The sequence below is a fragment of the Talaromyces marneffei genome, chromosome 2 (assembly GCF_009556855.1).
Source record: "Talaromyces marneffei chromosome 2, complete sequence".
Taxonomy (NCBI): Eukaryota; Fungi; Ascomycota; class Eurotiomycetes; order Eurotiales; family Trichocomaceae; genus Talaromyces; species Talaromyces marneffei.
Window position 1 is genome coordinate 2,670,004 of NC_072349.1, and position 22,330 is coordinate 2,692,333.

General features: G+C 47.6%; 9 protein-coding genes across 9 annotated transcripts; 5 read left to right on the forward strand and 4 right to left on the reverse strand.

Moving 5' to 3' along the window:
* Positions 1–249: 249 nt before the first annotated feature.
* On the forward strand, positions 250–3,546 carry EYB26_003321 (uncharacterized protein; the record flags this gene model as incomplete). Its single annotated transcript, XM_054262622.1, has 6 exons — positions 250–1,557; positions 1,613–1,710; positions 1,767–2,101; positions 2,162–2,599; positions 2,651–2,842; positions 2,903–3,546. The coding sequence occupies 6 exons, from the start codon at positions 250–252 to the stop codon at positions 3,544–3,546; spliced, it is 3,015 nt and encodes a 1,004-aa protein (XP_054118597.1).
* A 2,855-nt stretch (positions 3,547–6,401) lies between these two features.
* EYB26_003322 (uncharacterized protein) lies at positions 6,402–6,986 on the forward strand (the record flags this gene model as incomplete). The annotated part of the gene is made up of 1 exon (XM_054262623.1): positions 6,402–6,986. One exon carries the CDS (start codon positions 6,402–6,404, stop codon positions 6,984–6,986), a length of 585 nt encoding a protein of 194 aa, XP_054118598.1.
* Positions 6,987–8,263: 1,277 nt separating this feature from the next.
* Positions 8,264–10,056, reverse strand: EYB26_003323 (uncharacterized protein; the record flags this gene model as incomplete). Its single annotated transcript, XM_054262624.1, has 3 exons — positions 8,264–9,532; positions 9,588–9,708; positions 9,764–10,056. 3 exons carry the CDS (start codon positions 10,054–10,056, stop codon positions 8,264–8,266), a joined length of 1,683 nt encoding a protein of 560 aa, XP_054118599.1.
* Positions 10,057–10,402: 346 nt separating this feature from the next.
* EYB26_003324 (uncharacterized protein) lies at positions 10,403–13,803 on the reverse strand (the record flags this gene model as incomplete). The annotated part of the gene is made up of 4 exons (XM_054262625.1): positions 10,403–10,505; positions 10,566–13,036; positions 13,087–13,515; positions 13,567–13,803. 4 exons carry the CDS (start codon positions 13,801–13,803, stop codon positions 10,403–10,405), a joined length of 3,240 nt encoding a protein of 1,079 aa, XP_054118600.1.
* Positions 13,804–14,587: 784 nt separating this feature from the next.
* EYB26_003325 (uncharacterized protein) lies at positions 14,588–15,646 on the forward strand (the record flags this gene model as incomplete). Its single annotated transcript, XM_054262626.1, has 1 exon — positions 14,588–15,646. One exon carries the CDS (start codon positions 14,588–14,590, stop codon positions 15,644–15,646), a length of 1,059 nt encoding a protein of 352 aa, XP_054118601.1.
* Positions 15,647–16,036: 390 nt separating this feature from the next.
* Positions 16,037–17,988, reverse strand: EYB26_003326 (uncharacterized protein; the record flags this gene model as incomplete). Its single annotated transcript, XM_054262627.1, has 7 exons — positions 16,037–17,266; positions 17,318–17,491; positions 17,543–17,563; positions 17,615–17,656; positions 17,707–17,728; positions 17,800–17,894; positions 17,947–17,988. 7 exons carry the CDS (start codon positions 17,986–17,988, stop codon positions 16,037–16,039), a joined length of 1,626 nt encoding a protein of 541 aa, XP_054118602.1.
* Positions 17,989–18,361: 373 nt separating this feature from the next.
* On the forward strand, positions 18,362–20,004 carry EYB26_003327 (uncharacterized protein; the record flags this gene model as incomplete). Its single annotated transcript, XM_054262628.1, has 3 exons — positions 18,362–18,525; positions 18,587–19,706; positions 19,765–20,004. 3 exons carry the CDS (start codon positions 18,362–18,364, stop codon positions 20,002–20,004), a joined length of 1,524 nt encoding a protein of 507 aa, XP_054118603.1.
* A 459-nt stretch (positions 20,005–20,463) lies between these two features.
* Positions 20,464–21,282, forward strand: EYB26_003328 (uncharacterized protein; the record flags this gene model as incomplete). The annotated part of the gene is made up of 1 exon (XM_054262629.1): positions 20,464–21,282. The coding sequence occupies one exon, from the start codon at positions 20,464–20,466 to the stop codon at positions 21,280–21,282; it is 819 nt and encodes a 272-aa protein (XP_054118604.1).
* A 215-nt stretch (positions 21,283–21,497) lies between these two features.
* Positions 21,498–22,151, reverse strand: EYB26_003329 (uncharacterized protein; the record flags this gene model as incomplete). Its single annotated transcript, XM_054262630.1, has 2 exons — positions 21,498–21,754; positions 21,830–22,151. 2 exons carry the CDS (start codon positions 22,149–22,151, stop codon positions 21,498–21,500), a joined length of 579 nt encoding a protein of 192 aa, XP_054118605.1.
* Positions 22,152–22,330: the final 179 nt, after the last annotated feature.

Consider the following 22,330-nt stretch of genomic DNA (forward strand, 5'->3'; position numbering starts at 1 on the left):
TCAACTGTCGAGCCCCAGCTCCCCCCCATTAACCTGTACACGAACACCGCCATACGCAAGAGATCTGGACAGATTGGCCGCATACAATCTGTTGATTCCCGTCTGAAGAAACGAATACAGCTTTCTTTTCCATCTGAATACTTACTGGACAACAGGGGTGATGGCACGATTCTGAACAAAAATCAGGTGTCTACGTCAGGGACTCCCCGCAATACCGTCCCCCTCTTCGTTGGCTGCCCATGAGTCGCAATGGCCGATTACAGTACATATCATAACTCTGGCTATGCCGGCGCTCCAGGGGAGGATCCAAACAGACAACAGTCAGGCGTGCCCGCGCCGTATTACAACCCGAATGCCCCTTCTGGCCAAGCTATACAACAACAACCCGGAATACCTCCCTATGGAGCAGCACAACCTCCTCAGTTTGCTAGACAGCCTGGTGTCGGCTATGGACCGGGGCCTATGTCTTCGCCACCACAAGGTCTAGGAGGAAATCCCGTGGGTGGTTTGGCTACTCAGATGGAAGGACTGGGCATAAGTTCAGACGCCGGTGCTCGCGGCCACAAGAAGAAGCATCGACATGCGCATCACGATATTGGAGGTCCCAACGCCCAGGGTATCAACACCTTCCCTTCGCAGAACAACCTACAGTCACAATTCCTCAATACTGGGTTGAATCAACCAGAGCAACACCCAGCAGCCCCAGCACCTTTCCCTGGAGCTCCGGCTGGGCAAGTACCTGCTAATGTTGCACCAAGCGCTACCCCAGACATAGGAGGAGGAGGAGTTGGGTCCGTTCCTACACAAGGGAAAATTGACCCCGAACAGATCCCCAGCGTCCCTAGATCGCGAGACCTTCCCGCACAATACTATTTCAACCATGTCTACCCTACGATGGAACGGCATGTCCCTCCGCCGGCCTCTATTCCGTTCATCGCTCATGATCAGGGCAACGCATCGCCAAAAGTTGCGCGGCTAACCCTTAACAATATCCCGTCATCATCAGACTTTTTGCAATCGACCGGCCTCCCCCTAGGTATGATTTTACAGCCACTTGCGAAGCTGGAGGCTGGTGAACAACCCGTACCAGTGATCGATTTTGGCGACACAGGGCCACCAAGATGTCGAAGGTGTAGGACATACATCAATCCGTTCATGACGTTCCGCTCCGGAGGCAACAAGTTTGTTTGCAATATGTGCACTTTCCCGAACGATGTGCCACCCGAATATTTTGCTCCTGTCGATCCGTCTGGAGTACGCGTCGATCGTTTGCAACGACCTGAGTTGATGCTGGGGACGGTTGAATTTACAGTACCCAAGGAATACTGGGTGAAGGAACCAGTTGGCTTGCGACAACTCTTTTTGATTGATGTTAGCCAGGAGTCCGTAAATAGAGGGTTTTTGAAGGGAGTATGTGACGGCATTGTTAATGCTCTCTACGGCGACGAAGAGGAGGAGCAGGCAGAGGGGACCGAAACTGAGTCGCGAAAGGTTCCTGAAGGGTCAAAGATTGGCATTGTCACATTTGACAAGGAAATACATTTCTACAATCTCTGCGTAAGTTATTTTTTTACAGCATATCCGGCGATGGTTGCTAATGCGTTGCGGATAGGCTCGTCTCGACAAAGCGCAGATGATGGTGATGACTGATTTGGAAGAGCCATTCGTCCCTCTTAGCGAAGGCCTTTTTGTAGATCCTTATGAATCAAAGTATGATGATCTTGCAATGCAAATGGGGTGGTTGAAGCATACTGACATAGGCGCAGGGCCGTCATCACATCTTTACTTGAGCAATTACCAACCTTGTTTGCACGTGTCAAGAGCCCCGAATCCGCTTTACTACCCACGATTAAAGCAGGTATATCCGCATTGCAATCGTCAGGCGGCAAGATCATTTGTTGTTTAGCTAGTCTCCCTACATATGGACCAGGCAAGCTTGTTATGAAAGACAAGAGCCAGGCGCCTGATGGAGAGAATAAGCTATTTGCCATCGATAATCCAGACTACAAGGCGGTTGCAAGCAAATTGACAGAGGCCGGCGTGGGCATTGACTTTTTTGTTGCGGCACCAGGTGGATCATTTATGGACTTGACGACGATAGGTGAGTAGAGAATTTTCTTATATTGATCTCCTTTTTTTGGATTCGACTGACCATGCGTAGGTTATACGGCTGCTATTTCTGGTGGTGAATGCTTTTTCTATCCCAACTTCCACTCCCCTCGGGATTTATTAAAACTATCGCAAGAAATAACTCACACAGTAACCCGTGACACTGGATATCAAGCACTGATGAAAGTACGATGTTCCAATGGGCTTCAAGTTTCAGCATATCACGGCAACTTCTTACAGCACACCTTCGGCGCAGACCTTGAGATTGGCACTATAGATGCTGATAAGGCGCTTGGAGTTCTCTTCAGTTACGATGGAAAGCTTGATCCTAAACTCGATGCACATTTCCAAGCTGCGTTATTATACACTGCAGCCAATGGCCAGCGACGAGTCCGGTGTATCAATGTCGTAGCTGGTGTTAATGAGGGGGGCATTGAGACGATGAAGTGCATTGACCAGGATGCCGTTGTTGCCATTATTGCCAAGGAAGGTGGGTTACCCTAGATCTTAGTTCTCGCAATATATACTGATGTGCAAATAGCTGCCTCGAAAGCTGGAGACAAGACATTGAAGGATATTCGTGCCAGTATCACGGAGAAGACTGTGGACATCTTTTCTGGATATCGCAAGAATTTCTCTGGGTCGCATCCCCCTGGTCAGCTGGTTCTGCCGGAGAATCTCAAAGAATTCTCAATGTACATGCTTGGGTTGATCAAGTCAAGAGCCTTCAAGGGTAGGTGGTTGTCGGTCGTTTGCACAAATCCAAGTCAGAGCTAACTGATGCGTTGTACAGGAGGAAGCGAGACTGCGGATCGACGTGTACATGACTTACGAATGCTCCGTTCTATTGGATGTCTGGAGTTGTCGTTGTATCTGTATCCGCGAATCATCCCAATTCACAACTTGAGTGCTGAGGACGGGTTTGCCAATGAACAAGGCCAACTGCAGGTTCCTCCTGCATTGCGGGCATCCTTTTCCCGCATTGAAGAAGGCGGCGCATATCTCGTTGACAATGGACAAAGCATGCTCCTCTGGATGCACTCCTTCGTATCCCCCAACTTGATTGAAGACCTCTTTGGCCCCGGAATCACATCCCTCCAGGCCCTAGATCCGAACACGTCATCTCTCCCAGTCCTTGACACGCACTTGAATGCCCAAGTGCGCAATCTACTTCAATATCTCTCTACTGTCCGTGGATCCAAAGCAGTCACCATCCAACTAGCGCGACAAGGTATCGACGGTGCAGAATACGAGTTTGCGCGATCCTTAGTGGAAGACCGCAACAACGAGGCGCAGAGTTATGTTGATTGGCTGGTGCATATACACCGCCAAATCAATTTGGAGTTGGCAGGACACCGGAAGAAGGAGGACAGTGCTACTAGTTCGGGTGAAGGGGCACTTTCTAGTCTTACGGGAATACGAGCACCGTATTGGTGATCCCGGTCGCAATAGTGGTGGCAATGAGTGATATTTTCTTGAATGATTATCAACTGAGTAGTTTAAAACGGACGAAGCGAGCAGAGCCAAAATTTTCGTGTATTCAACCATTTCTCTTCTTTTCCATACTTGATTGCATATACATACATACAAGCACTTCCATTGAAAGATTTAATGTTTTCCTGCATCAAACGAGTTCATTAATCTGATTGTCATTGTCGAAAGTACTGCGTTAATCCATGACATGTCGATTTCAAACCATCTACGTAATATGAACATGTTCATATCCGACAACTCAACGCGGGAACTCTCGGTTTCTCCGCATGAATTCAGAAAATCAATCACACGCACTCCTTGAGCGTAAGAACGGGCAAGGAATAACAAACTTTCAGGCAGACATTTTCGTGACGGATCAAATAACAGCGAATCGGTAAGCGATGCCCCATTATCATTGGTTGTTCCCGCAAGTACTCAGTATATGCAAGGAACCAGGAACAAAACTTTTTCGTTCCTTTTTCTGCATACTGTGTAGTATGTAAAGTAGACATGTGCGGTATTTACCCATATCGAATTAGATGTGTTGCCTTTGTTAGTTAGAGCAAATGATCGATCACTACGTGTTTGTCTAACTTGTCAATTTCTTTCTTATGGTTAAAGTAAAGTTGGTGATCTCCCATGGCATTGATTCGGCTAAAACACGTGGTGGCTTCCGTATCGATAAGGCTATAAGCCTTCTCTCTCTCGGGACTCATGAAAATGAAAATGAACGACGGAAAAGATTTCAGGAGGAAAATGAATTAACAGAGTTTGACAGGCCTGAATGAGCGATTGTCCGTGACGAGGACTCGATTTCGGGAAGGTTTGCCACTGCCCACTTGCAGAATCCCATGCTACGTACGTACAGACAGTAGAATCTAGAGTAGCCATTCCTTCCCCACGAGATATCCGCTTCATCCGACGAGCTGGAAGCTTACAGCCGAGGACCAAAGTGTTGATAGGTCGGATAAGACAAATCGCGTGTATGATTTGCCGGACAGAGGCGATGTTATCATATGAAAATTTCCCTGGATGTCCACAGTCCAGGCTCTCACTATTTGGTATCTCCCGCCAACGATGTTCGCCACCGTATTGGCCCCTTGGGTCCTCTTTTTCTGCTTTTTACCCTGATTTTTCATATTGGGGATTTCAATGATCATCGTGTGGTAAGATGTCATTTCACCGATGGGGCTCCTTTCAGTTAGTCTAAGAAGAGCAAGGAAAGATGCAGGGAATCAAAATGCCTCAGGCTGACGGGCATTTCTCCGGCCGTGAATCTCTCCTCTCGTAAGCCTCATGCGGCAGAGTTGAACTTCTCATTACCGAGTAGCCGCCGTTTGCTTCTGTCTGAAATTCTGAATAGAGGCCTATCCTATGGTCATGCCCATCCACGGTAATATGAAACTCAGCGCGTGCTCAGACAGTACCTTGCAGAAACGTAGTGTACGGAAAATTGATGTGGGGGTAGGTAGCATTGATAGTAATGCCACGCACGGTCCTACCGAGTGTTATCCTCAGAATAAACCGGTCGACTATGAGAGTATGAGTGAGTAAAAGTGTGGACGAGATAAAGCCACGCACAGAAAGAAGAGAAAAAGCGCTCAGCTCCAGCCAATCAGAAAATTAGAAAAAATGGTGCACACAGCACAGAGCGGGTATAGCCAGCCAATAAAATCAATAAAAAGCCATATCCACTAACGGTGATTGGCTGATTCGGGGCATGGTGCCTGAGACAACAGAGCGAAGCAATTTAAGCAAACCAACTACCAAACAGTGACTTGAATTGGACGACCACCTGACTGGCTCTCTCCATCTCTCCTTCTTTGCTCTTCCACTTTTCCACGGTTGACACATCTTCAATTAATGAACCACTTGACATGACAGAAAAGCTGACAGACAGAGGTCATCATGCATCCTGCACTCCGTCTCTCACAAACACACCTGTGAGCTGGCGCCAACGTGTCCACGCTAATCCCAGGGACACGCCAATAAGACCCCTCAGATCGATTGAGCGCCGATGCACTAAACAAGCGGCAGGCTTGTCTGCCAATCCGATGGCCGATCGGGCCTGGATCCTCTATTAACGCCTTTAGCCCAAATTACTTGGTGAAAAACTGGCTTTTCACCGACGAGATCGATGGCTTTCTCTTAGCGTTGCATCTGGCCAGCGCCACTGAGTGGGCGCCTCGGTTTAGTTTCTACCATCTGGCTAGTCTGACGAAGCAATCCATTATCAGACTAAAATCTACTCCGGGTACTCCGTAGTACGTACTGTCACGACTCACCAGTGTCTAACCTGCAGTGTGCCTGACGCTGGACCGACCTGTGGGACGGATGGTCACCCGGATCTCGGATTCCTCCCAATCGAAGCTGTCGGTATCGTCGACTGAGGGTATCGGATTGGACTACGCAGTGGGACACCACTGCTTCGAAAAACTTTACCAGAAAAGAGAGAAGAAACGCCAAATGGAGAACAAAAGACGTCTAAGCATTATTCTGGCTTGGGGGACCTAGAGTGCGTACCTGAAACAAACAGTGTCCGCCCCTCATGCCCAGACTCGCCCCCCAGACTGTATATAAGATGGACTATCCCCGTTTCCAGTCTTTTTCTCTTGTTTCATTCAGACATTGATCATTCATTTCAACTCTCGTGAGAGTAGCCATTCCCTTAAAGCCCCCAAGCTTTTATCAATCAACTTCTCATCTCTTTGATAGAGATTATACAGTCTTTTGAAAAGATTGAATTCATTCTTTCAAGCCACTAGCCAAACATCACAGACCACTCTCTTTTCTGTTTTTTAAAAAGACAAACCAACAAAATGTTCTCCAAAGCCCTCGGACTTTTCGCTGCTCTCAGCGCCATTGCAACTGCCCTCCCCGCTGTCCACAACAGCAACAACGTGCGCCATCATGCTCACTCCGAGCACCGCCAATTGATGGCCCGTCAGGAGAACACCGACATCATCAGCGACGGAGTCGAGATCGTCAATAACATGGAAAAGCCCGTCTACCTCTGGTCCGTCTCCAATGTCTCCAGCAAGATGCACACCCTCATGAGCGGCGAGAAGTACGCTGAGAACTGGCGCACCAACCCCAACGGCGGTGGTATCTCCATCAAGATCTCCTTCACTCCTGCGCAGGACAAAATCCTGCAGTTCGAGTACACTCTCCAGTACCCCACCATTTGGTGGGATCTCTCCTGCATCAACATGGGTGACAACTCCGAATTCACCACTATGGGCTTCAGAGTTAGCTCTGCTGACCCTACCTGCGCGTCTGCTACTTGCGCCCCTGGTGACCACGCCTGTGGTGCTGCCTACTTGCTCCCCAACGACGACTGGGCTACCCACGCTTGCCAGAGCAAGGATGTGCTCAAGCTTGACCTCGGATCTGTTCTTGCCTAAATTGCTTGTCTCTTGAGGCTCGACAGCATAAACAGGTCCTGGTAGACCCACCCTTCTTACCGTCAATTGAATTGACTCAAACCCATTTTTTGTCTTTATTTTCTTCTTCACGACATGCTACCCACTCTCTAGTCAGAGACATGGCTTGTCACCCCTTTTAAACTTCTACGACGGACTATTGGAAATTTTATATCTTTGGGAGGACTTTTGGGGAAAATATTAGGCATATCGAGAAAGGAACTGGGAACGAACCTTAACGACAGACAACATCCAAATGTACAACCCATTTTACGAGCTTTGTACATATGAACGAACACAACACTAGACGTCAGGCCCGGTTGCCTTAAACTGGATGATGATACACATTGGATTGGGAAATTTTTCGTTGATTATTTTTTCAAGGGGTTATGGATACTATACCCAGTAGATAGGATATTTTTTTCTGGATTCTTGAATATACGGGACATTTACCGAACATATTATCCTTCGTATCTTTGTTTTTGTTTTTCCTCTTAAAAGTTTCAATCTTGTAGTCCAGGGTAGATGTTTCTATATTGGGGAAATTTGCGTTTCGGACCATAACCGTATTATTTGCGTTAGCCACATTGATGTCTGTCGTAAGCCTGCCTTCCTAGCCCTGTTTAGTACAAGGCTGAGTATACCATAGTAGCCTTGGAAAACCATGACTATGATCAATTCTCTTGAAGTTCAGAGAATCAGAGATCGGTCTTCCCGAACGATGGACAAGCCCAACTCCACCGAATACTACCTACCCCTGTATCTCATCAAGGATGTCGAACGTTGATCTCGAATATCAACGACCTTGAGGTGTGGTGTAGCTAGGGGCTAAAATTAGAAATACTACGGGGGCAATTTGATGGTGAAACATATCTTATGTCTACGCTATCTTTCTTTTCTCTTCTTTCTTTTTGCACATTACCTCAAGACCTTCCTGCGTACGTCAGAGTCGCAACAATGAATGATTTTGATGATGGGTTTTAATCTCTTCTTTAGGGTAAGGATTGGTGTATACCGGCGACTTAGACTAGGCCGATGTCCACCGTTAGATTAGTCGGCCTACCTAGGCACGCACAGACTGGGCCTCGATTTAGCCCACATGACATCGCTGCTTCATAGAGAATTTCAATCCGAAGACGCATCGATAATCCTCAATGTCATGAGATTGTAGGTGAACGGGGGATATACAAGACTGCCCACCACCGTGGCTAGACCTATCTATCATACAAATATAATACAAATCATGTATCTGGGTAAATTTAACAATCGGCTCGCCCGAAATATCTTGGGAAAGGAACCACATCCCTCAAACTGCCAACTCCAGCCAAATACCCCAGTAACCGATCAAATCCCAGCCCGAACCCGCCGTGTGGCGCACTGCCCCATCGACGGAGGTCAGCGTACCATTGTAAATGACCGAGTGTTTCACCGGGTTGCAAGTATGGGTAATTCTTTGAGAGAGCAAGGATATGTTCGTTCTCGTTGTCATCCATTAGTTTCGATGACTGGGGGCCTTGTTTGATCAAACCGTACTCGCGCATCTTGCTGATTAGTTCTGCTAACCGATGCTCACGCAGCGAGCCACCGACAACTTCACAAATCTCAGGGAAGAGTAAATCGAAACAAGCCACCGTCGCTTGGTCCGGATGTCCAGCGTCAGCACCTTCTGAAGGCGCCATGTAGAATGGTTTTACTTTCTGCGGGTAATCAGTCACAAAGACGGGAACACCGTTGAAAATAGTGTCGACGATATATTTCTCATGCTCGGTCTGAAGGCCTTCGGACCATGATGGTGGGTAGACGAATGATGCTCCGTGATTGGCTTGTGCATCTTGAAGCATTTCGATTGCTTGGGTATATGTGATTCGAGGCCAGCTGATTGTCTCGGACAGTAATACCTCCCACCTCCTGCGAAGGATCCCTTGTACATCATCGCTACTATCCAAACCAGACTCGCCCGTTCGCTTGGCCGATAGCACTTCTTGCGCAACAGGGGTATCATACAGTCTGCGCGCAAGATCCCGGATTAAATATTCCACCAAATCCAACAAAGCGGGTAATTCATTCGTAAAGTTCACTTCAGCCTCCAGCATATAAAATTCACTCAGATGGCGCGGCGTTTTACTCTTTTCCGCACGAAACGTCGGTGATAATGTCCATACATTTCCCAACTCAGCAGCATATGCTTCCAGATGAAGTTGTGATGAGACTGTGAGATATTTCGGGTTGCGAAAGAAATGTAAATACTCCAATTCTTCAGATCCTTTTGGAGAATCTAGAGGCAGCCCAGATGATTGTGGGGATAATGTGAATGTTTCTCCTGCACCTTCGCAATCTGATGATGTGATCAATGGCGGCTGCACTTGTATGAAGCCTCCTTGTGGGACGGACCTAAACACTTGTCCTAACTGGTATATGGTTTCTGAGCGGAAGCGGGCGAGGAGAGAGCTGAAGGGTGTTCGTAATCGTAGGTGTGGGATTTGTCGTAGAAAGTCCGAGGAGTGATATTTCTTTTGAATTGGATAAGTCTATACCGTCATGCAGTTAGCTCAATCGTCTTTGGTAGAAGTTGGATGATCGTACCTCAGCATCCGCATCGCCAACGATCCGTATCTCCGAAGTCTGCAATTCATGTGTTTGCTCTTTCCCAGCAGGACATGCTTTCCATATTCCAGATATCTCAATCGCCGTTCCGGTTGACAAACTACCCAAAAAAAAAAATGTCAGCCCTATCCACGCAGCATACGGAATTTACATACTCAGCAGCCTGCTCCGGCGTCAATATAGCCTGCAACGACTTGACCGTCGACCCATCCGATATCTCCGCGAACGCAAATCGCTTCTGTTTCCTGACTGATCGAATAAATCCTTTTAAGGTAATTTCCTCGTTTTCGTATTTATGCGCTTTCAATTCCTGGTCTATGGCGTCCGTCGTCGTCGTAGTTGTCGCATTCAAGAGTTCGGCGCATCGTAATTGATTAGCTGCTAACGAGCTTGAAGGAGAGTATCGTTTCACGACGGACGTCGAGAATGAGCGTCGCCATGCCCGCATTTCTAGTACACGGATTTACCGCCAAACGAGCTGACTTGATAGAATAACTAAAGTGATGGTTGAATGTTGTCGGAAAGTCGTGAATCATACTCGCTGAGAAACAATAATTCAAGGTGGGTCCGCTAACTCCCGCATGGACCAGTGGAGCTACATCGATGCTCTAACCCTAACGTTATGAGTACACGCTTATAGATGAACGAGATATCTTCAATTTGTTCTCATGCTTAGATTATCCAGACTAACAGCAAAATGACACTCCAGTACGCCACAGCTAGACATTGTCCCGAACAAAAAAAATTCAAATCATGAATGAGTGTGGTATCATATTCGCTCTTCAAAGAATCAATCAAGCATTTGGCGTATAACGCTCATAAGCCGCCCGCTCTTCTTCAATCATATCAATAGCTTCGGAAACACGAAGGTTAGAGGCCTCGGCAATAATTCTCAGTCTATCTCGCCCTCCATCAATATACGTGCCATAACCAAGTTTCACCAAATGATCAACGCACTGATCTATTAGACTCTGTCGCATCGCATGCTGAAAATCCCCATCAGTGTTAGACTCGTCATTATTAGTGACCGTTGCTGGGACATAATCCACCGGAAAACTGCCAGGGGTTGACCCGGAAGGTCTGTCGTAAAGGCTCACGGGACGTGGATCCCGGAAAGGATTGTCGTAAGCGCGGCGACGCAATGAATTTGCCTCCGTTGCTCTACGTCTGAGAGAGCGCGCACTACTACGTTGAGTATCAAGTTGATTAGTAGATCCCCGTTCGATTGTTGAAGCGACACGTCGTGGCTCTCGCATTCGATGTTCTTCGCTTGGTCTTCTAGTCTCCTCTCGCTGTAGTCTGGAGACACCATCAGGACCCGATCGGCCTGGGTTAGTCTCGGCGAGACTTCGACGCTGGTGGTTTGCCAGTAGATGTGCATCTATTTGCGAAACAGGAGGGAAGCGGGCCATCTCAAAATTAGGGCTAAGTGTCATGGAACGTGCAGGTACTGTCGAAGAGTTATCCTGAGACTTGAAGGTGGGAAGTAGAGAGGGATATCGTGCTGCAAACTCTGGAGTTTCTTCTGGGTGATCAAAGGGATTCAAGGAGTTGCCCGGAGCAGGCCTATTAACGCGTAGATTGCTGCTGCGAGCATTGCCGCTAAAGACACTTGGAAGGTTGCCACTAGAGGCCACTGGTGGCCGAGCTTGGGTTTGAATGTCATCGATGGGAGAGTTATCGCAGTACTCCAAATTCAAAGAGTGACCGTCAATGAGAACTCCTTGAAGCCTGCCAAGAGCAGCCTTTGCTGACGAATCAGACAGGAAACGGGCATATCCAAATCCGGCATGCCTGCCAGTAGACGAATCTATTGGTAGGTGGACTTTAGCTGAAAAAAAGTGAGAGGCAAATACCTCTTCAATGACTCGTTCAGTGACCTCAAATCCAATGTTACCCATAAAGAGGGATTTGCTTGTATCCTCTGAGTGGTCATCCCCCGTTCCTGATGGAGCTGCTGGTTGTGCATCCGTGCGTAGAGTTCGCTTCTCATTGACAGCTTTTGGAGGCACTGGGGGACGAGTGGTTGTGGGTATAGATGGTGGTTGAGAGGTCCGACTATGAGACGAGTGAATGTTTTGACTCATATCAGTTACTTGTGGTTGAGCGACTGCTGGTTTCGGTGGCAGCACAAATGCTGGGCGGTTTGGCCAACTTGAGAACAAAGGCTTTTGAATACTCTCTTGTTGTCGGGAACTATCCTCTTGTGACTGATCATTTTGGACAGCTCTGCTTCTTATCTCTGAAACTAAGCGTTCTTGCTGGATGGCCCTTGTTTTGATCTCCGGGTGCAGCGGGTCTTGTTGGGTGGTTCTGCTCATGATCTCTGGAAGTAACGATTCTTGCGGAGTAGCCCTACTTCTAATCTCTGAGAGAAGTGGTTCTCTTGTGGAAGGTAATTTTCCAGTCCCCTGTTGTTGGAGAGAAGTGGCTACCTGTCGCCGATTAAATTCAACAGCTCTGCTTCTGATGTCTGAAAGTATAGAGGATTCCCCCACACGAGATGATAGTTGATCTCGTAGATCAGATGGCAGTGAAGCAGGTGGTACTTCCGTGATTGTTGCTTCCGAAGCCTTACCATGAGACCCCTGAGGCACATTGACTTTTGCTGACGAGGATGTCTCCTTACCCTTTTGATAAGGTGGTTGAGTAGCTGCCGATACATCGTTCTCTTGAGACTGGACAGGGTTTGCGTTCGGACTCGCAGTCATATGGTCGGTAGAATTTGCCTCGTCGTCATTTCTTCGTTGACCGAACTCAGTCTCAAAGGCAGCAAACAAGGTTTTTCCAAAATCCTCAAACTCATTAGCAATGTCTCCAAGTCCGTTGAGCATCTGCTCGGTAGACCGGAGATCGGCCTGACGAACCCGTTCAGCGGCCTCACCAGAAGCATTAGATGCTTGCTGTACAATCTGTGCCAAATTTTGAATCTGTGATTCAAATGCTGACAAGGCCGTCTGCATTTTGGCACCTACATCCTCCGGAATGGCTCTCTGCGCATTTGCCAAGTGGCGTTCCATTTCAGGAATCCTCGTCTTAAGCTCTGATCCCATATTCTCAATTCCGTCCGCAACAGCCTGCAAGACACCAGTCACGAGATTGACTGGCCATATCTGCTCCATCGACTCGGAACGGTAAGTCTGTGGCTCTTGCGGGACAATGGGATTGCTCGTATCGTTTACAGCATCTTGAGAATTTTCCAGAATTTTGGCCATTTCGGCCTCGAATGCCGACAAAAGTGACGTTGACTCTGCCTCAGACTGTGACGGTTGAGAGTTGGATGTGCTGCTGTTGTCCTTGACATCTATGACCGGTTCTATTGAGACAGCCCAAGGATTCTCGTGATTGTGGATAAATTCAGGTGCTGCTTGGGAAACACGGATGGGTGCATTCCACATACTCCGGATGCGACTGCCTGCCTCTTCCGCCTATGTCAAGTTAGAATAATTGAATACTGTATCAAACAATCATTGCTCACCTGACGCCTGCCTTCATCTGTAATGGCTGACAATGACATTATAGTTGGTGAGGATGATTCCAGGTCCTTGAGGACAGGAGAAGAAACCTCTTTTTCTAGAGTCTCCTGAGACTGAAGCCGAGGTGGTCTGCATGCGTCCAACCATCGTTGACGCAAGTCTGTGGACCCTTCAAACGAAGTGCCAGCTTCTTTAGGTTTTGACAGGTCTACAACCCCCGTAGTGATTTTTTCTGGATCATTGGAGTATGCAGGCTGAGCCCATCGAATTTTCGATCTCTTCTCAATATCTTTCCAGAGCTTGATTATAGATCTGCGACGACGAATGTCAAACAAGTGAATCGCAGCTGGTTCCGTTTGGTCCGGCGAGGTGATTGCTTTATACTGAGATGGTTCATCGAGGCGTTGTTCGAGTTCGAAAGAGGATCCAACCTAGCACCCTGTCAGAATGAACGGCTTATCTAGAAGGAAATAAGCACTCACAGTGATAAGATCACCATCGTCATCGTCAATATATGTCAACGTTCCATTTGGGTGATCACTAACGATCTTATCATATTCACCTGCGGACAACTGAATGAGGCTTGATGGCTTAGGATGAGTCTCATCAGCCGCGGAGCTGGAGATGACGCTCTCGGTCGAAGAGTCATATAGATTCTCCTCTGCTGGATAAATATGCAGGTTCCTGATTTGGAACGGCTTCAACGCTGTATCTGCCATTTTTCACGATCAAGTAACGGGGATGAATATGGAGATGGCAGTATGAAGAAGAAAAGGATGACTGGATGGAATGATAGACTGTTAGAGTGACAGCCTAGTGTAGCAGGGAGCTTCAAGTGGCGATAAGAGTTACACGAGACCGGGCCAGTAGCACAGCATCATTGAGTGCAGAGGGAGGGGTTGCAGTGATCACAGAACAAATAGAGGAAGGATAGAATATAACAATAATATAAAATGATGCTGGTGGTGAAGAACAGAAAGTGGACGTAGAGTCTCAGGCAACCGAGTTCAAAAGAGGAGGAAGGAGTAATCCGAGGCGGCAATGATGAGCTCCAATCGATAAGAGATAGTTACAAGCTACCCTACCTAAGCAAGAGTAGGCTTAGCCAGACTAGGCTGTCCAGTCTTCCCCGCTCAGGCTTACTAAACGGAAACTCCGAGATGGTTGATCCTATTGTTGTGTATAGAATATAGGTTGTTTTCATAGGCATCTCTGTCCTAAATACAAATAAAAAAATAAGTAAATAGACAATAGTATGGTTGGCTTTTCGAAGAAATACTTGGGATTGACGGTGCCACCGGAGGCCGAGTCTCAGTTAGCCTTGTGCTGTACGGTACATAGTTAGTCTGTAGGCCGAATCGATAACGATGGATAAAATATTCCTCTATCTCGAGTCTAGCCAGCAACGAACCCGCGACTTATACGGGATTCCCCCCACGAACCTCGCATGATCGTAAATTACGCCTTACGCAACGCGTCCTTCATCTGGTGCCTTTCCCTCCAATGACTCGCTCCACCGTCGCATCAATCGCAAAGCAGCCTGCCAACCGCGGCGGTGTAAAGCGCGTCGTTCTAGGCGACCTCTCCTTCCGGACATGGTATCAGTCAATTTATCCGGAAGAACTCGTCAGTAAGGACACCGAAGAACTATACGTCTGCCGCTGGTGTTTTCGATATACCTGTGACGCGGCAGCCTACGCAAGTCATGTGAAGCTCTGTGACCGAGGCACCACGCCTCTGGGCGAGAAAGTCTACGAACACGGCGGATACGCAGTCTGGGAAATCGACGGGGAAGATGATAAACTATTTGCGCAGAATTTGTCTTTATTCGCGAAATTATTCCTCGATCATAAATCCGTCTTTTTCGATGTCTCATCATTTTTATACTACGTTCTCACGTTCACTGATCCCAACACACCAGACGATTATTATGTGCTCGGGTATTTCTCCAAGGAGAAATTGTCCTGGGATCTGAATAACCTCGCTTGCATCCTCATATTCCCTCCATACCAACACAAGAAGCTAGGCAGGCTTCTAATGGGCGTCAGCTACAAACTAAGTGCATGGGAATGGGAAGGAGGGTTAATCGGCGGACCCGAACGGCCACTCAGTGAACTGGGTCACCGAAGCTATACACGGTTTTGGGAAGAGCGTATGGCACGGTATCTCTTACTTGGTCCACCGGGTGGAGACCCAGAGGAGTATATCCAGCAGGCTCGGCAGAAGAAACAGGCAGCCATGAAAGCGGCCGCGTTGAGAAAAAATTCCCCGCCTAGGGAACGCATGACGGTGCGAGAAATTGGCCAGGCTACTGGAATGTTGCCTGAAGATGTTATTACGGCTTTGAAAGGGATGGGTGTAGTGGATCCAGAGCAGCAGACTACTAATAAACGGAAGAATACGACTTCGACAGACGGTGAGACGGTCATTATCCGCAAATCGAATGTGCTGGAATGGACAAAGATTCATAATGTCACCCTCCGAGATCCGGTGAGAGAGGATGGATTTATTGGCGAATGGGCTCCTGAGAGACTCCAAATGCAAGAAGAGAGTGATGCTTAGCTCCAGTTTCTTGTCAGTGGTGGCAATTCATCAATTTGATGATAGGCAGCAAAATTTGTTTACGTTGGCGACTTGCATAAAGCGGCGTTTGGGGATACATTGTCGAAAGGGGAGACTTTTAGATACCCACTAGTTACAGTCTAAAATATATCTTTATTTTCAGCGTCCTCAAGTTACGGCAGATATTCGTTGGAAAGAGGGAAAACCACAAACACCAAGCTCAGTTTTGTACTAACAACTTCGTAGGTCTTCAAGCATTGGAGAACCATGTAAATCCATGAATTAAAAGATTAATTTATATTCATACTTTTATTCAGACCGCCCCAAAGACACTGAACCTAGTGGTACATTTATCTCTCCTTGACAAACAAAAATCGCTCTTGGTTAGATTTAGTCGTCCATGCCAGGTCCAGGTCCACCTTGCCTGCCCATTTGTCTAGCTTTCAATAGCTCGTCACACAGCAAAAGATTGGAAGCAATTCCTGTGCTGGAGGCAATGCAGTTACGTAGCACACGGTAAGAGTCGAATACACCTTCCTGAACAGGGTCCATGGCTTCTCCAGATGAGAGATCCAAGCCGACAACGTGCCCTTGACGCTGTTCATCGATGAGTTTGGCAAGAGAGTCTTGGATGTCGTGGCCAGAGTTGGCAGCAAGGGTCTTGGGAATGACAAGTAAAGCATCTGCAAAAGCTCTGATGCCATATTGAGCCTTTCCTTTAACAGTCTTGCTGAACTCTTCTGAAAGTAAATGAGCAGCGGCTGCAACCTGGAAAGATCCAGCTCCAGGTACCACGCTTTTGTCAACTATTGTGTTGTAGACTGATCGTAATCCGTCTCGGACCGCATCTGTAAGCTGAGCAATGGTGTGCTGGTTCGGTCCCTTGATGAGAAGAGTCACAGACTTGGGATCCTTCACATCCTCGATGAAAGTGTATTTCTCCTCTCCGAGTTGGTGCTCATAGACCAGGCCAGCCCAACCAAGAACATCTGGTGTGAGGTCATCCACGCTGTTCTGGGCAATACCGCCACAGACAAGCTGCAGACGCTCCATGTTACGTCGCTTAGCACGTCGAAGTGCCATAATTCCGTTCTTCACAAGAACATCCAAGCTGAGGGGATCGATGCCCTTCTGATTAATGATGACAAATCCCTTCTTGGGGTCGTTTCCGCACACTTGCTTCTTCAATTCCACGATCTTCTGAAGCTTGGCATCAACAAATCGACGTTCACTCTCCACCAGTTTATCCCTCTGCTCCGCACTCGAATAGTAAAAACCGGAGTTGATCTCGGATTTCTCATATTCCAAACTGACGTTGAGGGTAAGGATAAAAGCATTCTCCACTCTCTTGGGCATGTCTGGGTGGCGGGCGCCGTGGTCCAACGCCAAGCCCCTGATCAACTGAGTATCAGATGCTGATCGGTGTTGCATCTTCATGATCTCAATCATATGGAGGTCTGGTTTGGCTGGAGCCTTGTAGATAGCGAGAACGGCGTCGACGACGGCGGGGGTGAGGCTCTCGGCAAGAGCATTGTTAAGTTTGGTGGATAGGGATGTTCGAGCAACGGATATGAGAAGCTCGCGGTCAATCTCACGGTCGATTTTGAAGCTGTCCAGAAACTAAACGTAATTCGTCAGTTTGTTTCCCAAAACCGTGTAAGCGCAACTAACTTTCAGAGTCTCGTTCTTCGCAAGCTCAAATCCATCTGTAAGAACTCGCGGGTGTAGACCCTCGGCAATCTGTCTATCGGCCTGCTTGAGGAGCTCTCCGACCAAAAGAACGACAGACGTTGTTCCATCTCCTGTAATGTCATCCTGTGCAGTGGCAGCTCGCGCAATCATAACCTTCCATAATTAGCGATCGATTCGGGTCGTATCATCGAAAAGGGGTCTTACAGCCGTGGGATTTTGGATTTGCTGACGAGGTTAGCGATATAGATCTTTGATTTCAAATGTATAGACGCTTACCATTTCTCTCAATAGCACGTTTCCATCTTTGGTAAGCTTGATCTATTCCGACGTTAAGCTTGGGTCTCATAAAGAGAGATTGATGAACATACCCCTCCAGCACCGTCAACAAGCCTAGATATTTCAGGTTAGATAAGCTTCCCAGATCTTGACGCAATTCTCTTCCACTGGTTCATATTACTCACATCTTAATCGTCCCGGCTGGGCCAAGATTTGACTTCAGGACATCTTGAAGACCCTCACCAGCGCTGATGTTGACCTTCAAAGCCTCCCCTCTCCGCTGTATTCTTGTCAGTGCGTGTTTTGCGGAGGGGTAACAGGTGCATTCTTACTCTGGACTCCGCCTTTGGATTGAGTAACTGAGTGGCAGACATGATTTATTTGACAAATAAAAGATTTGTCAAACTCAAGAAATGAAAGTGATATAACAAAAAGTCCGTCGACAGAAGAAAATCAAATCACCAAGTGACCATAGTCGATTTGTAGGCGGTGGTGCTTCCGTCTAAACGCGGTGAGCTTAATTTTGCCAAAAATTGCCCACACTGCCGATTAGGACTAGCGCCGCCGCCGACGAAGAAAAAAAAAGAGCTTCCCTGAACATCTCAACTCTTTTTTGCTTTATCAGTCCACGTCGCCGAACCCACGTCCAGCTAGTTCGCAACAATTGAAACGCTGCTGGTCGGGCTGATTATCTGATTGAGTCAATTATTCCATTTTACCCCGGAGTGACCCGCGACAAAACTCGTCATGGCCGACTATATTCTCTTCGAGGCCCCAATGGGCTACTCGCTCTTCAAAACTGTGCACCAGGCCGATACCGTGGGAAACAGCTTGAAAGAAGTGCAAGAAAGTGTGTTGGATCTTGCCAAGTTTGGAAAGATGGTTGAGCTTGTCAGCTTTTTGCCTTTTGAGTGCGTACAAGCCTACCCATGTTTGCTACCGTATGCCAAAAAATACTGACAACCCTTCTAGGAACAATAAGCAAGCGCTTAGCGAGATTAACGACATTTCCGAAGGTGTCGCTACACAGACTCTTATTTCTTTCCTTGAACTCAACCTTCCCAAGGCTGGCAAGAAGAAGAAGGTCAGCTTGGGTGTGTACGATCGTGTTTTGGCAACTAGCATCAAGGCTGCTTTCCCATACCTCGAGTGCGAAACCGGAGACACCAGTGAAGTCGTGCAGGATATGCTTCGAGGCATCCGATTGCACTCCACAAAGCTTTTGAAAGGCCTCCGAGAGGGCGACTTGGATACCGCTCAGTTGGGTCTTGGTCACGCTTACTCCCGTGCCAAGGTTAAGTTCTCTGTTCAGCGCGACGACAACCATATCATCCAGGCTATTGCTATTTTGGATCAATTGGATAAGGCTATCAACACCTTTTCTATGAGAGTGCGAGAATGGTACTCGTGGCATTTCCCTGAGCTCATTAAAATTGTGTCCGAAAACTACCGTTATGCTCACGTTGCGCTTTTCGTCCAGGACAAGAAGTCTTTGACCGATGACCGTCTACACGATCTTGCTGCCTTGGTTGAGGACGACGAAGGTGTCGCTCGTACTATCATTGAGGCGGCCAAGCACAGCATGGGTCAAGACATCTCCGAGACCGATATGGAGAATGTCATCTCTTTCGCCAAGCGTGTCGTGAGCTTGTCCGACTACCGCAAGTCCTTGCACTCTTACCTTGTCTCTAAGATGAGCGTTGTGGCCCCTAACTTGGCAGCTTTGATTGGAGAGGTTGTTGGTGCTCGTCTCATTTCTCACGCCGGTAGCTTGACCAACTTGTCCAAGTACCCCGCTTCTACTGTTCAAATTCTTGGCGCAGAGAAGGCTCTGTTCAGAGCTCTCAAGACCAAGGGAAATACGCCCAAGTACGGTCTTCTGTACCACTCGTCTTTCATTGGACGAGCAGGACCCAAGAACAAGGGCAGAATCTCTCGTTTCCTTGCCAATAAGTGTTCTATCGCCTCCAGAATTGACAACTTTTCTGAGACTCCATCGACCAAGTTTGGAGAAGCTCTTAAGAAGCAGGTTGAAGAACGTCTGGAATTCTATGCTTCTGGCGCTCCCCCCACCAAGAACGAAATCGCTATGGTATGTCAATAGTCTATTTGTCATGTACAAGCACTCATTTTACTAATTTGAACTGCAGAAATCCGCCATGGACTCGATCCTTGCTGATATGGATGTTGACGAGCCGGAGGACAGTGATGTTGAGATGGATGATGAAGAGAAGCCCAAGAAGGCTAAGAAGGAGAAGGAGGCCAAGGACAAGGAGGGCAAGAAGGAGAAGAAAGAAAAGAAGGAGAAGAAGGAGAAGAAGAACAAAGAAGAGAAGAAGCGAAAGCGCGACAGCGAGGTAGGCTCATCCAAGAAGAAATCGAAAGCTTGATCAATGTGATTCGGCATGGGAAAAGAATGTGTTCATTTTATGGCGTTGTTTTGGATGTTCGGCGCTCCTCGATCTGCTTAGTTCTTTTTGATTTATGTCTGTCAGATGTCGATTCTGATATTGTGTGACTCTCTTCTTGGATTTAGTTGTTGCTGTAAAAATACTACCATCAGTTACTGCCATGACCTTGTAATCTTCCCTGCATAAGGTGATACTGCACTATCTTCTCAGGAGTACAGCCGCCTCGGGCAGTCCAGTGAGGAGCGATCGGCCACAAAATCCGTAATGCTTCTCGTCCCGTCATTACCGCTTGCAGCGCCCCCACAAGACTACAAGCAATCAACATTGGATATAATAGAACACTGAACTGAACTTTTAATTGTCGTGAGCCTTATGCTTGAGTAAGTCATCCTCATCAATCTAACTGTCAACACTCTCTGGGTTCGACCAGGCAATGTCATGTTCGGCAATCCTTCCGACCCCGCAACGAACATGGCGCCTGGAGCAACATCATATCGCTCGCCGAAGCGAAAACGAGATGTCGTAGAAGAAGCCGAAGACGGTACTCCACCAGCTTCTCCTACATCTACTCACTCGGTGGCCAGCTATGCAGAATTGAGACTCCTTGAAGGCGAGGAACTTGGGCGTTATAGCCCACGTACAGCGGTTGCCGGTCGCTTCAAGGAACTAGCTATACACGAGGGTGTACCACATTCCTTACCCATTGCGCAATGGCATGGCTCGGGCTCTGCAGCAAAGAATATTGAGTCGTCTGGGCAAGCTGAAAACTTACAATTGTCACCCCAAAAGAGTCCATTCAAGACCACTCAGTTGGAGATTTCAAATGGAAACGATTCAAATGAAGACCATGTTACCAAAGAGCACACACAGCCCACGACGCAATCGACAAATGGGTCTTCTCGCAATAAAGTGAAGGCCGTGTCACCCACAAAATCACGAAGAAAAAAATCACCTCCACCCGACGAGAGTGTCATTCTAGATTCATTGACATGGGATGACTCAGAAATAACTGGTCATAACCCAACAGACCCCAATGATGACGGTTACGGGATCAATGGTATTGGCTTCAAGCCCACTGCTGCCATTGCATGGGCTCGGTCACAGCAAAGACAGAAGCAAGTGACCGAGTGGAAGAATCGAGAAGCCAGAGAAGCACGAGAAAAACGTAGAGAACGTCGAGAGGGGGTTTCCCGAGTCAAATCAGAATATGACCCTGGTGGTGCGGTCCAGAAGAAAGTGAAATTCGACCTGCGCTGAGACTGCGAATGATTTCAAAAAATTACACTTGCTGTAACCATGAATTGCGGTTACTTGATACATATCTTTACGTCTGAATACAGGCGATTGGACCATGTGTCATTTCACAATAATTTACAAGATGTTTCTCGATCTATGAGCAAATGGGAGAGATCTAAATATACAGAACAGAAACGCCGAAACTCCACATCGATGCCAGAAAATGCGCTCGTCCTCTACCAAAACTTGTAATTGGAGAGGTTGATCCAACTTTTTTGTTTGCGAAGCTCCTCCGCCTCTGCATCTTGAATAGCTTTCAATTGCTCTTTCTCCCTTTGCTTCTTCGCCTTGAGCTCGGCCATGAGCTCCACCGCCTTTTGCATACCCTTCATCTCGTTGACTCGACGTCGTTGGCAGAATTCGTACGAAGCTAAAGAAGCAATTGCGAAGGCGCCGACGGCCCAATTGGAGGCGGGCCACATAGCTGACAAGCCTACAAGAAGACAAACAAGTCAATCAGACCGAGCCATGAACCAAACTTTGAAACAGCACAATGATGTTCTCTCACCTCCAACAATTCCACGTATTCCTCCAATACCGAATCCAGCTCCAAGGCCCACCAACAATGAATCTCGCGCGCATGGCTTTTTGTGGAAAGTGCTGAAATCTTCCAACTTTATCGACTTCAGCGATTCGGAAATGGTGATGTCCTTTGGTTTTGGAGAATGCGCGGGATTATATGAAGCTCCCGGGTGCACATTGATTCGCTCATCTGGGTTTCCGAATGCCTCCCATAGTTTTCCAACCTGTGTTTGGGGAAATTCTGGCTTCGGCTTGTTCGTAGGACTTTTTATGGATGCGGCATCTCCGCCTGTTGCGTCTTCAGCCATGGTGCTGGCGGGCGAAGCAGTGCTTCTAGTATTAAAGAAACCCCCCCAAGAATTGCTCAGGTAGCGAAATATATTATAAAATGATTGATGATATGATAGTTAATTGCCGCTCATCTCAAAATCATATGGTTTAATTACATACTCGCCCGCTTTCATAGACTAAACCCACGCTAGTTCTC